The sequence below is a fragment of the Haliotis rufescens genome, unplaced genomic scaffold (assembly GCF_023055435.1).
Source record: "Haliotis rufescens isolate VD_foot unplaced genomic scaffold, xgHalRufe1.0.p SCAF_8, whole genome shotgun sequence".
NCBI classification, from domain to species: Eukaryota; Metazoa; Mollusca; class Gastropoda; order Lepetellida; family Haliotidae; genus Haliotis; species Haliotis rufescens.
In genome coordinates this window covers 6846012-6860573 of record NW_025964372.1, presented here as the reverse complement: position 1 = coordinate 6860573, position 14562 = coordinate 6846012, and the positions used below count along the sequence as shown (strand labels likewise).

Here is a 14562-nt window from a genome sequence, read left to right as displayed (position 1 = left end):
ACCAGACACCTGCCTCGCCCCAGACACCTGCCTCACCCCAGGCATCAACCTCAACCAGACACCTGCCTAACCCCAGACACCAACCTCAACCAGACACCTGCCTAACCCCAGACACCAACCTCAACCAGACACCTGCCTAACCCCAGACACCAACCTCAACAAGACGCCTGCCTCACCCAACACACCTGCCTCACCCCAGACACCTGCCTAACCTCAGACACCTGCCTAACCCCAGACACCAACCTCAACCAGACGCCTGCCTCACCCAACACACCTGCCTCACCCCAGACACCAACCTCAACCAGACGCCTGCCTCACCCCACACACCTGCCTCACCCCAGACACCAACCTCACCCAGACCCCAAACTTACCCCCCACACCTGCCTCACCCCAGACACCAACTTCACCCAGACACCTACCTCACCCATACACCTACCTCGCCCCAGTCACCTGCCTCACCCCAGACACCAACCTCACCCAGACACCTACCTCACCCATACACCTACCGCGCCCCAGACACCTGCCTCACCCCAGGCACCAACCACACCCCAGACACCTGCCTCACCCCAGATATCAACCTCAGCCAGACACCTGCCGCACCCCAGACACCAACCTCACCCCAGACACCTGCCTCATCCCATACACCAACCCCATCCAGACACCAATCTCACCCAGACACCTACCTCACCCATACACCTACCTCGCCCCAAACACCTGCCTCACCGCAGGCACCAACCACACCCCAGACACCTGCCTCACCCCAGATATCAACCTCAACCAGACACCTGCCGCATCGCATAGATGAGTCGGGTATATCACTCGGGTACTTGTCTCCCAGTCTGATGCCTTACTCGGGACACACAATATAGCATGGTGATTCCCTCTATAAGTCGGACATCACGCAGCAGATAATAGAATAAAGAAGTATTATTTATTACAACGTGGCTGTGAATTTGCCAGGCTTTCATGAATTCACATTAATATTTTCATTAAATGACAGAACTAATGGTTTATGGATAAAGTTTTGAAAATTAGAAATATCAAAAAGCAGTAGAAACTTGCACCTTTTTTCCAAACTAAGATTGAGCACATATTCGCACAAAAATTCCCCCTACAGTTGTATTTAATTTGACACTCAAGATGAAAACCGTTCCACTGCAGTAATATCAAGCAAATATTGAATAGTACCATACAGTGTAAACGTACAACTGGTATTAATATTAAACTTAGGAAACACATGTGAACATGTATGCAATGTAAGGGATACGCCCTGATCGTGTGTTAAGCGACAGTGGCGTAAAGTACGCGAGCATATGTCGCGTGCGTGGCACCGTCTGTGCTGTTGTCGTTATCTAGAGATGACCTCAACTGTTTACTGTTTTACCAGATAAAACACACAAGGCAGCTGTGACCCCCTCAAACATAATAATTCAGATCATCACGTAATAGATATGATAATTATGATGCTACTTGGACCCCTTGGTCTGGTGTCTGGAGGCCATATCTGATGACATTTAGACAGGTAAGGGATGCCCCCTCTAATTCAGATTATGATGTGAGGAGTTTGGCAGCAGAACTCAATTATTGCGATATAGCCAACCTTGAGCGAGGAACCGCCTGAGTGAGAGCGGCTACAACTACGTGTATCCTACTGCTGCTTGGAAATATCCTCGCGATCGATCCGTCGTTAAACGCTTTGGGACTTTTGCATCCATTTAGTGGAAGCAGACGACAGTGCTGGAAGACGAAAATTTCAGTGGAGAGGTGTCAAAGCTGGGTAACAACGTACAATATCCCGATTTGTCGACGTAACAGACATGGATTAATAATTTGCGGATTACACGAGATGAACACGGGTTGGAATTAGGCTGTACTTGTGTGCTGGAGTTGTCGTCTGCTGAGGGAACTATCGTCTGCCGTGTTTGGTGTTTGGCGGGAGACACATGGCTGAACGAGGTAAGTACAGAGAAAACCCCAGGCATCTGACTGTCGTTTGGATAAGTCCTTACTCCTTACGATATAAGATTTAGTTTTCCACCAACGACCTTGACGTTCCTGGCCGCCATTGCGATATACAGGATGCGAAGGACCGTTATCTCATCGCCATGGCTTGAGTTTTTATTTGTTTACATTGCAACGTTCCTGTTAAAATACATATGGCCATTATTCATCAAACGACCTTGATGTGCCTATCGGTCATTGCACATCTAAACCTACATAGAGCTGGTCGTTATTGCAATAACAGTGTCTTGCCCCTGCTGTGTAACGTATTGTTATATACTGGCGGTACTATCAAACATTATTAAGCCTCGACAACTGTGGTGTTAGTAAACTGTATACTGTCAGTGTACTGCATCAATGTGTACTGTCATGATGTAACTTACAAAGGACGTATCAATATCGGTTACCAATCGGCACACAACTGGCTTATGTATCAATTAAGCGTTCCCTTTCAATTTTAATAAACTCATTTATACTGAATATCTTCTCGCTGTGACTAGTCTCGGGCGACGGTATTAATAAATTTCATGGTAACATACTTAGGAAAGATAATATTCAATTCGGTATTTGAAAAGTCAGATTTAAACTATTGAGGGAAATGGTTTTGGTTACGCCGTCCTTGATACAGCGTTGTAAACGATCAAAGACCAGTTAAAGGGGGAGTGCGCTTGGGAAATAGCCCCAGCAAGTTTTACGCAAGTCAATCTAATCCTACGTTGCGTGACTGTAATTGTGTCTAAACTCAAATCGTATAATGTATACTGAAGAAAATAAGTTAGGGATCATGACTATATTTGGAGATATGTTTTGGTAGTGAAACCATCCACAAAAATAGTTATGACCCCTAACCTTTTTTTGGTTCAGTATATTGCACTCGAGCAGTTCTCCTAGTGATGTCTGGAAATATACTGCCGAGCAGATGAAAGAACACCCCATGTTTGATAGTGGCTAAATCTGAATCAAGGAAGAAACGGTCATTCAATGGGGATGTATTTGATATCATAGTTGTGTTTTGGACCTAACGTTTGCAGTGTTTGAGAGACTGTTTCACCCTAGTAAGGTTTTCATCATCTTCCCGAGGCAGACTTGTCCACCAGCTTATATCAAAGCCTAGTTTCTACCCTTGCCACATCAAGGCTATTTTTCTTGACTCGACCCTGGCGCCACTTCGCGTAATTCACAAGTTGTGTCCCTTGTAATGAAAACACGATATCCAATCTGATCGCTGTTCTTATCTCGTATGGCTTCACAAAGATGGCGACTACCATTTGCGACGACCTTGTCGATCAGATAACGAAAACATTCGCGATTTCATCCCTGACACAAAAAACATATGAACTCCTTGGGGAGTATTAGATGAAAAATTCGTGTCAACAAAGACAGACAGCGGCAAATCACTTTCATGCGAAGGTGTGCCAGTCGTGAAGTTGATGTTGTGAAACGTTCTCTGATTGGACTATCGATATGTGCGATAGTCCAATCATATTTAGCACAGGAAAGTGGGCTTGGTGTGGCAAGGGTGGAAACAAAACTTTGATAAAAAGGCTAGTGGACGCTCTTGCCTCGGGAAGATGCGTTAGGTGAAATTCAATTTTTAAGTGGATACCTTCTTTTGCACAGGCATTTTATACGCTCCAAACTTGGAGTACAGGGATATAAATTCCGGGATATCTGCCCGGTAGTACACGTTGTTTGCCTACTGGTCGCAGGCGTTTGCTGAGCAGAGTTGCGTCCCTTAGCATTGCCAAGATGCACTGGTTACAGGTTCAAATTCCAGAACCTTCCCGTGTATGGTCCTTGGATTGTCAGCCCCATACCCCGTCGGATTCATCAAAATGGTAAACTACTTTCACCCACGTATCTATAGAGTTTCTGTTAACAGTTATGTTCATCCCGAATGTGAGTCCACCAACATGTGAATGTCGAATGTGAGTCCACCAACATGTGAATGTCGAATGTGAGTCAACCAGCATGTGAATGTTGAATGTGAGTCAACATGTGAATATCGAATGTGAGTCAACATGTGAATGTCGAATGCGAGTCAACCAACATGTGAATGTCGAATGTGAGTCCATTAACATGTGAATGTCGAATGTGAGTCAACCAGCATGTGAATGTTGAATGTGAGTCAACATGTGAATATCGAATGTGAGTCAACATGTGAATGTCGAATGCGAGTCAACCAACATGTGAATGTCGAATGTGAGTCCACCAACATGTGAATGTCGAATGTGAGTCAACCAGCATGTGAATGTTGAATGTGAGTCAACATGTGAATATCGAATGTGAGTCAACATGTGAATGTCGAATGCGAGTCAACCAACATGTGAATGTCGAATGTGAGTCAACCAACATGTGAATGTCGAATGTGAGTCCACCAACATGTGAATGTCGAATGTGAGTCAACCAGCATGTGAATGTTGAATGTGAGTCAACATGTGAATATCGAATGTGAGTCAACATGTGAATGTCGAATGCGAGTCAACCAACATGTGAATGTCGAATGTGAGTCAACTAACATGTGAATGTCGAATGTGAGTCATAAACATGTAAATGTCGAATGTGAGTCAACCAAAATGCAAATGTCGAATGTGAGTCAACAAAGTGAGTGGAAATTGTTGATTGCCACAGTCAACAACTTTCCTTCTTGCATTTAATCAGGTACTGCCATTCATACAAATTACGTACATTCGTATAACTGAAACCGATACATTGCTGAACGGTTTATGGTAGCTCGTGGCAAAAGTTATCAGCTGTGAGTGCATCACCGCCAAATGGTATTGCCACCGTCACTGGCTGATGAATCTGAAAAAATAGCTACTCGCTTAAAACAGTTGGTGCAGCGATCTGTCTTGTTCTCATTTGTCATGCGTGAGTAATGATCTCAAAAGGTGTTGTTAAGTGTAGTCCCCGTTAAATACTGCCAGTTAGACATGACTCTTCAGTATTTCACCCTTTTATGGAAAGTAACGTGATTATACACGATGTCAGTTCTTCTCACGCAAAACGGCAAACATGAATGTTCGAGAACACGAGCTCAGTTTCTATCGTAACCCGGTCTCTATTAGGGCGGAGTAAACCTCTCGGTCTCCATTAAGGCGGAGTAAACCTCTCGGTCCCCATTAGGGCGGAGTAAACCTCTCGGTTCCCATTAGGGCGGAGTAACCTCTCGGCCTCCATTAGGGCGGAGTAAACCTCTCGGTCTCCATTAGTGCGGAGTAAACCCCTCGGTCCCCATTAGGGCGGAGTAAACCTCTCGGTCTCCATTAGGGCGGAGTAAACCTCTCGGTCCCCATTAGGGCGGAGTAAACCTCTCGGTCTCCATTAGGGCGGAGTAAACCTGTCGGTCTCTATTAGGGCGGAGTAAACCTGTCGGTCTCCATTAGGGCGGAGTAAACCTGTCGGTCTCCATTAGGGCGGAGTAAACCTGTCGGTCTCTATTAGGGCGGAGTAAACCTGTCGGTCTCTATTAGTGCGGAGTAAACCTGTCGGTCTCTATTAGGGCGGAGTAAACCTCTCGGTCTCTATTAGGGCGGAGTAAACCTCTCGGTCTCCATTAGGGCGGAGTAAACCTCTCGGTCTCCATTAGGGCGGAGTAAACCTCTCGGTCCCCATTAGGGCGGAGTAAACCTCTCGGCCTCCATTAGGGCGGAGTAAACCTGTCGGTCTCCATTAGGGCGGAGTAAACCTCTCGGTCTCCATTAGGGCGGAGTAAACCTCTCGGTCTCTATTAGGGCGGAGTAAACCTCTCGGTCTCCATTAGGGCGGAGTAAACCTCTCGGTCTCCATTAGGGCGGAGTAAACCTCTCGGTCTCTATTAGGGCGGAGTAAACCTGTCGGTCTCTATTAGGGCGGAGTAAACCTCTCGGTCTCCATTAGGGCGGAGTAAACCTGTCGGTCTCTATTAGGGCGGAGTAAACCTGTCGGTCTCTATTAGGGCGGAGTAAACCTCTCGGTCTCCATTAGGGCGGAGTAAACCTGTCGGTCTCCATTAGGGCGGAGTAAACCTCTCGGTCTCCATTAGGGCGGAGTAAACCTCTCGGCCTCCATTAGGGCGGAGTAAACCTCTCGGTCTGCATTAGGGCGGAGTAAACCTCTCGGTCTCCATTAGGGCGGAGTAAACCTCTCGGTCTCCATTAGGGCGGAGTAAACCTGTCGGTCTCAATTAGTGCGGAGTAAACCTCTCGGTCTCCATTAGGGCGGAGTAAACCTCTCGGTCTCCATTAGGGCGGAGTAAACCTCTCGGTCCCCATTAGGGCGGAGTAAACCTCTCGGCCTCCATTAGGGCGGAGTAAACCTGTCGGTCTCCATTAGGGCGGAGTAAACCTCTCGGTCTCCATTAGGGCGGAGTAAACCTCTCGGTCTCCATTAGGGCGGAGTAAACCTCTCGGTCTCCATTAGGGCGGAGTAAACCTCTCGGTCTCCATTAGGGCGGAGTAAACCTGTCGGTCTCCATTAGGGCGGAGTAAACCTCTCGGTCTCCATTAGAGCGGAGTAAACCTCTCGGTCTCCATTAGGGCGGAGTAAACCTCTCGGTCTCCATTAGGGCGGAGTAAACCTCTCGGTCTCCATTAGGGCGGAGTAAACCTCTCGGTCTTCATTAGGGCGGAGTAAACCTCTCGGTCTCCATTAGGGCGGAGTAAACCTCTCGGTCTCCATTAGGGCGGAGTAAACCTCTCGGTCTCCATTAGGGCGGAGTAAACCTCTCGGTCTTCATTAGGGCGGAGTAAACCTCTCGGTCTCTTTTGCGGCGGAGGTTTAGGCTATACTTTTCACGCTCGTTTCATTTATAATCTTCTTTTGTTTGTAAAATGCATCTTAACGGATTTGGGGAACACTTGCGCGTGCTCGCGTATATGTAAGCAAGTTGCCGAAAGCCATTCGTGACCAACTCGTGTTATTCCGGGACAAGCCGAATAGCGACGCGTGCCCCTCTCATGGCCATTTTTGCGACCGGGTTCCGTCTTAGCGCAAACGGGCATATCTAAAACAATTGTCAACACGTTGAATAATGGTTCACTTATATTTCCCCATATATAATATATATTCCAAATGCAATTTAAAGCACATCGGGACATGCGGAATAATACAGTATGATTGAACACATCTCACTATGCCTCGGGTATATTTTTAGATGCAAGACATATGTAAAATCAGAAATTACTTCTGAGGGATTCTTTAACGAAGAATTTGAAATCATACGCGCATTCTGATTGAATGTCGTATTTTCGCACATTACATTCATCGATAGGGGGACGAGTCTTCTTACTGGTTACGGAAAGGGGCGAGTGGTGGCGAATGGCCGAAAGCAGCCACATCCTTACGGAAACAGCCGAAATCGAGGACCTGAAGAACCCGAATACATGAAAATCACATCAGTCTATTTTCCAGGACAACAAGCATGACCATATTTCCAAAATATTAAACCTATGGCAATTTACCTTTTTCCAGGGGGAACGGCTGGCCCAGTCGTCTAAGGAGCCTCAATTCGCTATGCAGAGTTGCTTCCCTTGTACACGTTCGAATTCCGACTTGCCCCGATTATGTTTCTAGGTTTGAAACCCATGCTCATGGGTTTCACCAAAGTGGCAAACGTCTAAGACCTGCATCACTTCCGGCTTTCCTCCCACATTAAGCTGACACTCCGTGATATAACTGGAATACAGTAAACTACGGTTATAACGAACTTAAAGGGACTACTAATTTTAGTTCGTTATAACCGTAGTTCGTTATAAGCATATATACATCATAACTACAGCAAATAGTCGGGACCAAAAAGTAAGTTCGTTATATCCGTCAGTTCGTTATAAGCGTGTTCGTTATAACCGTAGTTCACTGTACTGTTCAAAGCGGGGTTAAAACCAATTCACTCACTCACTCTTTTTTTATCAGAACAAATAATCATTATTAATAAATTCCTAGGCCCTTTAGATGAAGTTCCATATAGGTAGACTATTAATAGTCTAAGCTGTCGGGAAGTGGTCATCGGTCAACGCTTCCGCCAAATTAGCTGCAGAACACGAATTCCACTCGACGCAGTGAGCATTTCATTGGCAATATTGAGCGAGGCAATCTGTGTGGACGACGTTCCTGAAGTCAGGCGTCGAAACTACTGAACTGCATCCTTTAACTTCTTTACTTGATTGCCGCCGCTTTCTGTATGCTGGATAAGGGCTAGTAATTATAATGGTTGTAAAATGCAATGTATAAACACTGTATACCTTCACACTGGATCAGAATCTGCAAAACAGTATTCTTCACTCTTGTGACCAGATTACAGAAATTTTGGGCAAGCTCGATTTGGGCCAGTCATCATGGTTGCTGCGAGAGGAAATGTATAATACTGGTCTTCAAAATGAATTGTGTTGGAAAAATACCCATTAACTAAATATGGAGAAGGAGGGGTGGTGGTGGTGGAGAATGGGGAAGGGGGGGGGGGGGGGGGGGGGGTTCTTTCTTTCTTTCTTTATATATTGTTTGTTTGTTTGTTTGTTTGATCTAAGCAATTGGGATACGATGACATGCATCAACCAAGTCAGCGAGCCTGACCACCAGATCCAGATAATATGATACATGTATCATGTAGTATTTTTATAAATAATTTCTTCGTCCAATGTTAATTCAATTTACATGTAATATATCTTTGTACTCACAAACAATTCAATATCACGCCGCAGCAGCTTTAAACAGATCGCCATTTTGAAAAGGCTTAAAAAGATGGAATGATATTATCAACTACGAATACGGATTAGTTTACAAAAGAAGTCAGCATGTTTTATTCATGTAGACAAAGTATTTCTTGGAATACCACACTGTCAGCTTTGGAGCCAAGATCGACACAACGAGGTTCGGTTTTATTTCTGTTGGGTCAACGTATGGGCTTGAGGAAAGATCGAAGTACGCGATGCATATCCACTCCAGGACGTTCATCACGAGCACGGGTATGATACTGACGGACAAGAACAATGATTACGGAGAATCGGTGATTAAAGCAATACAGCTAATCCTGGTGCGGCAAAGGGAGGTAACTCTGAACATCGAATTGCGGAATTTCTTTACCAACCATACCCCCATGCGGGAATTAAAGGGGAGGGGAATAAAAAATGTAAAAAGAAAGTTGAATTCACATCAATATATATGCCAGAGAGTGATCCCCAGGGAGTTGAGAATGAAAATTAACCCGCGTGTATATGTCGCCAGTGGCAACAACGTCATGATTAGATGAACTGAAGATACTGCGCGAACCCCTCCTGTGTAATATAAATGCGTTATTGGATCAATAATGCATGTGTGTTACTGAATTGATTGTGTTGACTAGTTGAGAGTTATGTCATTGCATGGCCGCGTAGCTTCCAACTGCATATTCCACATGACCGTCATATCGTCGCTGGGGCTCATTGCGTAAGTTATCGCTAAACCCTAAAACGATCGTAGCCCCACACTTATATCGTAGCGCTAATATCGCTTTGTGGAACGGTGCCCTGGGCCAATTTGTACAAAACTATTTTAGGATTAAGGCTAGTTTGGTTAAAGATAGTTGTATATTAAAATTGAAGTGACGGCAGTCTTAGCGCTTACATGTATTTGAGAGTGACGACAGTCTTACCGATATGGTCACTTTGGGAGTGACGACAGTCTTGGCGCTAATGTCTCTTTTTGTAGGTTGCCACTAAGCCCTTATATAAAACGTCATGCCGATTTGCGCCGATCTATATCTGCAACCGAATTGATGCAAACAAAATTGTTCTAAACTTCACTCCAGAGTAAACAACAAAAAGACATTGATGCAGAGTTACGTCCCTTAGTCTTGCCAGAATCCGATGATCATAAAGTTGAATCCAAGATTACCCCTGATTATGCTTGTCGTAAGAGGCGACTAACGGGATCGGGTGGTCAGGCTCGCTGACTTGGTTGATGCATGTCATCGTATCCCAATTGCGTGGATCGATACTCATGATGTCAATGTTCAATGACTATTTACAGACCGCCGACATATAGCTGAAGTATTGCTGCGTGTGGCGTTAAACAACGAACATACAAACAAACAAACATTAAATTGTGTAACGCTGTACTCGGGAACGCTCTCCGGTGTCACGCACGCAAGAAAGGTCACGTGTTATAAGATATATATAGTTTTTACTTTTTTTATTTATTCTAAACAATCCACTGTCATGTAAGAGAATATATCAATGTCTCACAGAATGACAAGCATGAGAGGATGTATGACATGGATTACTGTTAAACTACTAGCATTATATTGAACGTTTTACAGCTTTCCTCCGGTATGACATTTACTGCAATTTGCACATATCTCAAAACAATTTCTTATCAAATTTGACACGTAATCAATAACCTGTCCATGTTATTACCCTCGTCACTTGTCATATTTAGCATACAGCATTAATTCCTTTGAAGACATCACAGTTATTACTAATGGAAGCTGGAAGAACGGTTTGTAGAGGGGTCAAGTTGATTCGATTAGGTCATTTCGGAAACCATGCATGCTTTGCACCGTCTGATATTGTCCAGACAAGCAACGTTTCTCCCCTCTGTCCTTTGTTTAAGGAGTAACAGCGATAAGGTGGACTTCTGCCGGTCTGTTCAGTGATGGGGAAATAAGAAAAGGATTATAGTCTTAAAAGATGTACCATCGGGGATGACCTTTAGGGGGATGGTTAACGCTAACTGGCTATGCAGGCCGGAGGGGAGGGGGAGAGCCAGACGGATAAAAGCTAATTGATGTTTGGTGTGTCTCAAAGGTGTGCTAGGGGGTAAGAGAAATAGCTTTTAGGCTATGTGAGTTTTTTGTTTGTTTATTATTTCCCATAGGTCTCATTGCTGTCCCGCACAAAAATCTTAAAAAAACTTAATACACTCATTCGGCAGCTAGAATGCCGCCCTGGAAAGAAATGAATGAATCCATTGTTTGATCAACATAGTTCCGAGCTGTATGTTGTCCTAAACATGTTTAAAGAAGGAAAGTTTTTGTTCTTATTTAAATTTTGCAATACCAGTACGGTAAACCACAACCATAGTTCTCCGAATATAGCATATGACGATCAATTTTGACATTTGTGATCTATTTTTAATAAAAGACAATTTATCGGTTCTATTCTGAACCAAAGACACATTTCCCCCCATTTTTCACCATTGTCCGACTGACCTCTCTGTCTGCATCACCTGAGTATAGGGATGAGAAACACTAGTATATAGGGCCTTAAAGAAGACATCAGTTATCACCTTGATTAGTATTTAGGTGTGTTGTGAGCTCCAGTGAGGTGTCTAGGATCACTGATCCCAGTTGTATAGGAGTAACATGATGGTGTCGGTGTTATCAGGGACTGCTGTGACAGTGTTACTCTGACATATGGGTCCTCATCATTGTAGGTTATCTTCAAGATCACTATCATGACACATACCCCTATTCGCCTTTGGTGCTGACTGCAGTACCGTGACACAGACCACTATTCGCCTTTGTAGCTGACTGCAGTACCGTGAGGCAGACCACTATTCGCCTTTGTAGCTGACTGCAGTACCGTGAGGCAGACCACTATTCGCCTTTGTAGCTGACTGCAGTACCGTGAGGCAGACCACTATTCGCCTTTGTAGCTGACTGCAGTACCGTGAGGCAGACCACTATTCGCCTTTGTAGCTGACTGCAGTACCGTGACACAGACCACTATTCGCCTTTGTAGCTGACTGCAGTACCGTGAGGCAGACCACTATTCGCCTTTGTAGCTGACTGCAGTACCGTGACACAGACCACTATTCGCCTTTGTAGCCGACTGCAGTACCGTGAGGCAGACCCCTATTCGCGCTTGTAGTGTTTTCAATGTTTCATGTAGTTTACTTTTGGAATTTGCAGTAGGATTCGCAATTGTAATGGTTAGCCATTCTCACAGATGTCCCGATAAGTACTTTCTCTTTGTGGAGTATGAACCATCAAAGAGTGAGGGCCAAGCTGGATGAAGTCGGACGGCTTACGACTACGTTCATACAATGTTTGACCATAATTTCTCATCGAGGCACTCAACGTCAGCCCTGGTTTTCACCAGCACGATTTCCCCGTGAAGATCCGGGTTAGAACTGGTCTTCAGCAACCCATGCTTGGCTAAGAGGCGACTAAGAGGATCGGGTGGTCAGGCTCGCTGACTTGGTTGATGCATGTTATCGTATCCCATTTGCGTAGGTCAATGCTCATGATCTCAATCACTGGATTGTCTGGTCCAGACTCGATAATTTACAGACCGCCGTCATATAGCTGGAATATTGCTGAGTGCGGCGTTAAACAAACACAAAAACGAACAAACACAAGCGCGTTTAGGTGCAACCTAGTTTTGTACCAACTCTTCTTCCAAGTAAAGAGACGAGAACACTGTATATGGTATTTCTTCATAGCGCACTTCCAGGCTCTCCCAGTTCGACCCAACTTCATGTCAGCACACCTATGAATATGCCTTGAGATCTGATGCAAGTCATGTTAAGTGCAACCAGGGCATTCCTTTGTAGCGTGTGCTCTGTACACTGCAGAGACAACATAACGGAAGGCTGGTCTCAGATGAAGACGTCAGTATTGGCGATTCATGTTAAGGGCGTCTATGTAGGTCATGCGAGATACAATGCTGTGGAAACAGAAAAGGAAGCTGTAATATCAGTGGGGACATGATAATACTCTTTAAACAGTTATACACTTACCTCCGGGATTTTGTCAAATGTCAAGGATGAAATGTTCTCGTTGGAGTTGTGAAGGTTTCTTTCTTTCTGAGTTATGAATAGAACAATGTTACATGATGAACATTGATACATAGACAGTGTAACACGATAGATACATAGAACAATGTCTCACAATGGATGCACAGAACAATGTTACAAGGTGGATCCATAGAACATGCATACATGATGATTGTATAGACCATTGTCACATGATAAACAATGATGCATAGAACAATGTTACATGATGGATGCATGGCACGAGGTATGATACACAGAACAACGTTGTTCTACAAGTACAATGTTACATCAATGTACACAGGGAGTGTATACAATAATAATGTGACAAGGAGGGTACATATGATAATGTTACAAGGAGGGTACAAATGATAATGTGACAAGGAGGGTACATATGATAATGTTACAAGGAGGGTATATATGATAATGTTACAAGGAGGGTACATATGATAATGCTACAAGGAGGGTGCATATGATAATGTTACAAGGAGGGTACATATGATAATGTGACAAGGAGGGTACATATGATAATGTTACAAGGAGGGTATATATGATAATTCTACAAGGAGGGTATATATGATAATGTTACAAGGAGGGTATATATGATAATGTTACAAGGAGAGTATATATGATAATGTTACAAGGAGGGTGCATATGATAATGTTACAATGAGGGTACATATGATAATGCTACAAGGAGGGTACATATGGTAATGTTACAAGGAGGGTACATATGATAATGTTACAAGGAGGGTATATATGATAATTCTACAAGGAGGGTATATATGATAATGTTACAAGGAGGGTACATATGATAAATTGACAAGGAGGGTACATATGATAATGTTACAAGGAGGGTACATATGATAATGTTACAAGGAGGGTATATATGATAATTCTACAAGGAGGGTATATATGATAATGTTACAAGGAGGGTATATATGATAATGTTACAAGGAGGGTATATATGATAATGTTACAAGGAGGGTGCATATGATAATGTTACAAGGAGGGTACATATGATAATGCTACAAGGAGGGTACATATGGTAATGTTACAATGAGGGTACATATGATAATGTGACAAGGAGGGTATATATGATAATGTTACAAGGAGGGTGCATATGATAATGTTACAAGGAGGGTACATATGATATTGCTACAAGGAGGGTATATATGATAATGTTACAAGGAGGGTATATATGATAATGTTACAAGGAGGGTATATATGATAATGTTACAAGGAGGGTACATATGGTAATGTTACAAGGAGGGTACATATGATAATGTGACAAGGAGGGTGCATATGATAATGTTACAAGGAGGGTACATATGATATTGCTACAAGGAGGGTATATATGATAATGTTACAAGGAGGGTATATATGATAATGTTACAAGGAGGGTATATATGATAATGTTACAAGGAGGGTGCATATGATAATGTTACAAGGAGGGTACATATGATTATGCTACAAGGAGGGTACATATGGTAATGTTACAAGGAGGGTACATATGATAATGTGACAAGGAGGGTACATATGATAATGTTACAAGGAGGGTGCATATGATAATGTTACAAGGAGGGTACATATGATATTGCTACAAGGAGGGTATATATGATAATGTTACAAGGAGGGTACATATGATAATGTGACAAGGAGGGTACATATGATAATGTTACAAGGAGGGTACACGCTTGCGTTACTGAGTTTTTAAATCACGCTTGTGTAACTGAGTTTTTATATCACGCTTGTGTTACTGAGTTTTTATATCACGCATGTGTTACTAAGTTTTTATATCACGCTTGTGTTACTGGGGTTTTATATCACGCTT

At 43.6% G+C, this 14562-nt stretch overlaps 1 protein-coding gene across 1 annotated transcript in view; it reads left to right on the top strand.

The window, feature by feature from the left end:
* Positions 1–1384: 1384 nt before the first annotated feature.
* Positions 1385–14562, top strand: part of LOC124148980 (Golgi-associated plant pathogenesis-related protein 1-like) — an 82928-nt gene continuing 69750 nt past the window's right edge. The window contains exon 1 of the mRNA XM_046520294.2: positions 1385–1956. Coding sequence (XP_046376250.1) covers positions 1944–1956 — 13 coding nt within the window. The 5' untranslated portion in view covers positions 1385–1943. The remainder of the gene's footprint in view (positions 1957–14562) is intronic.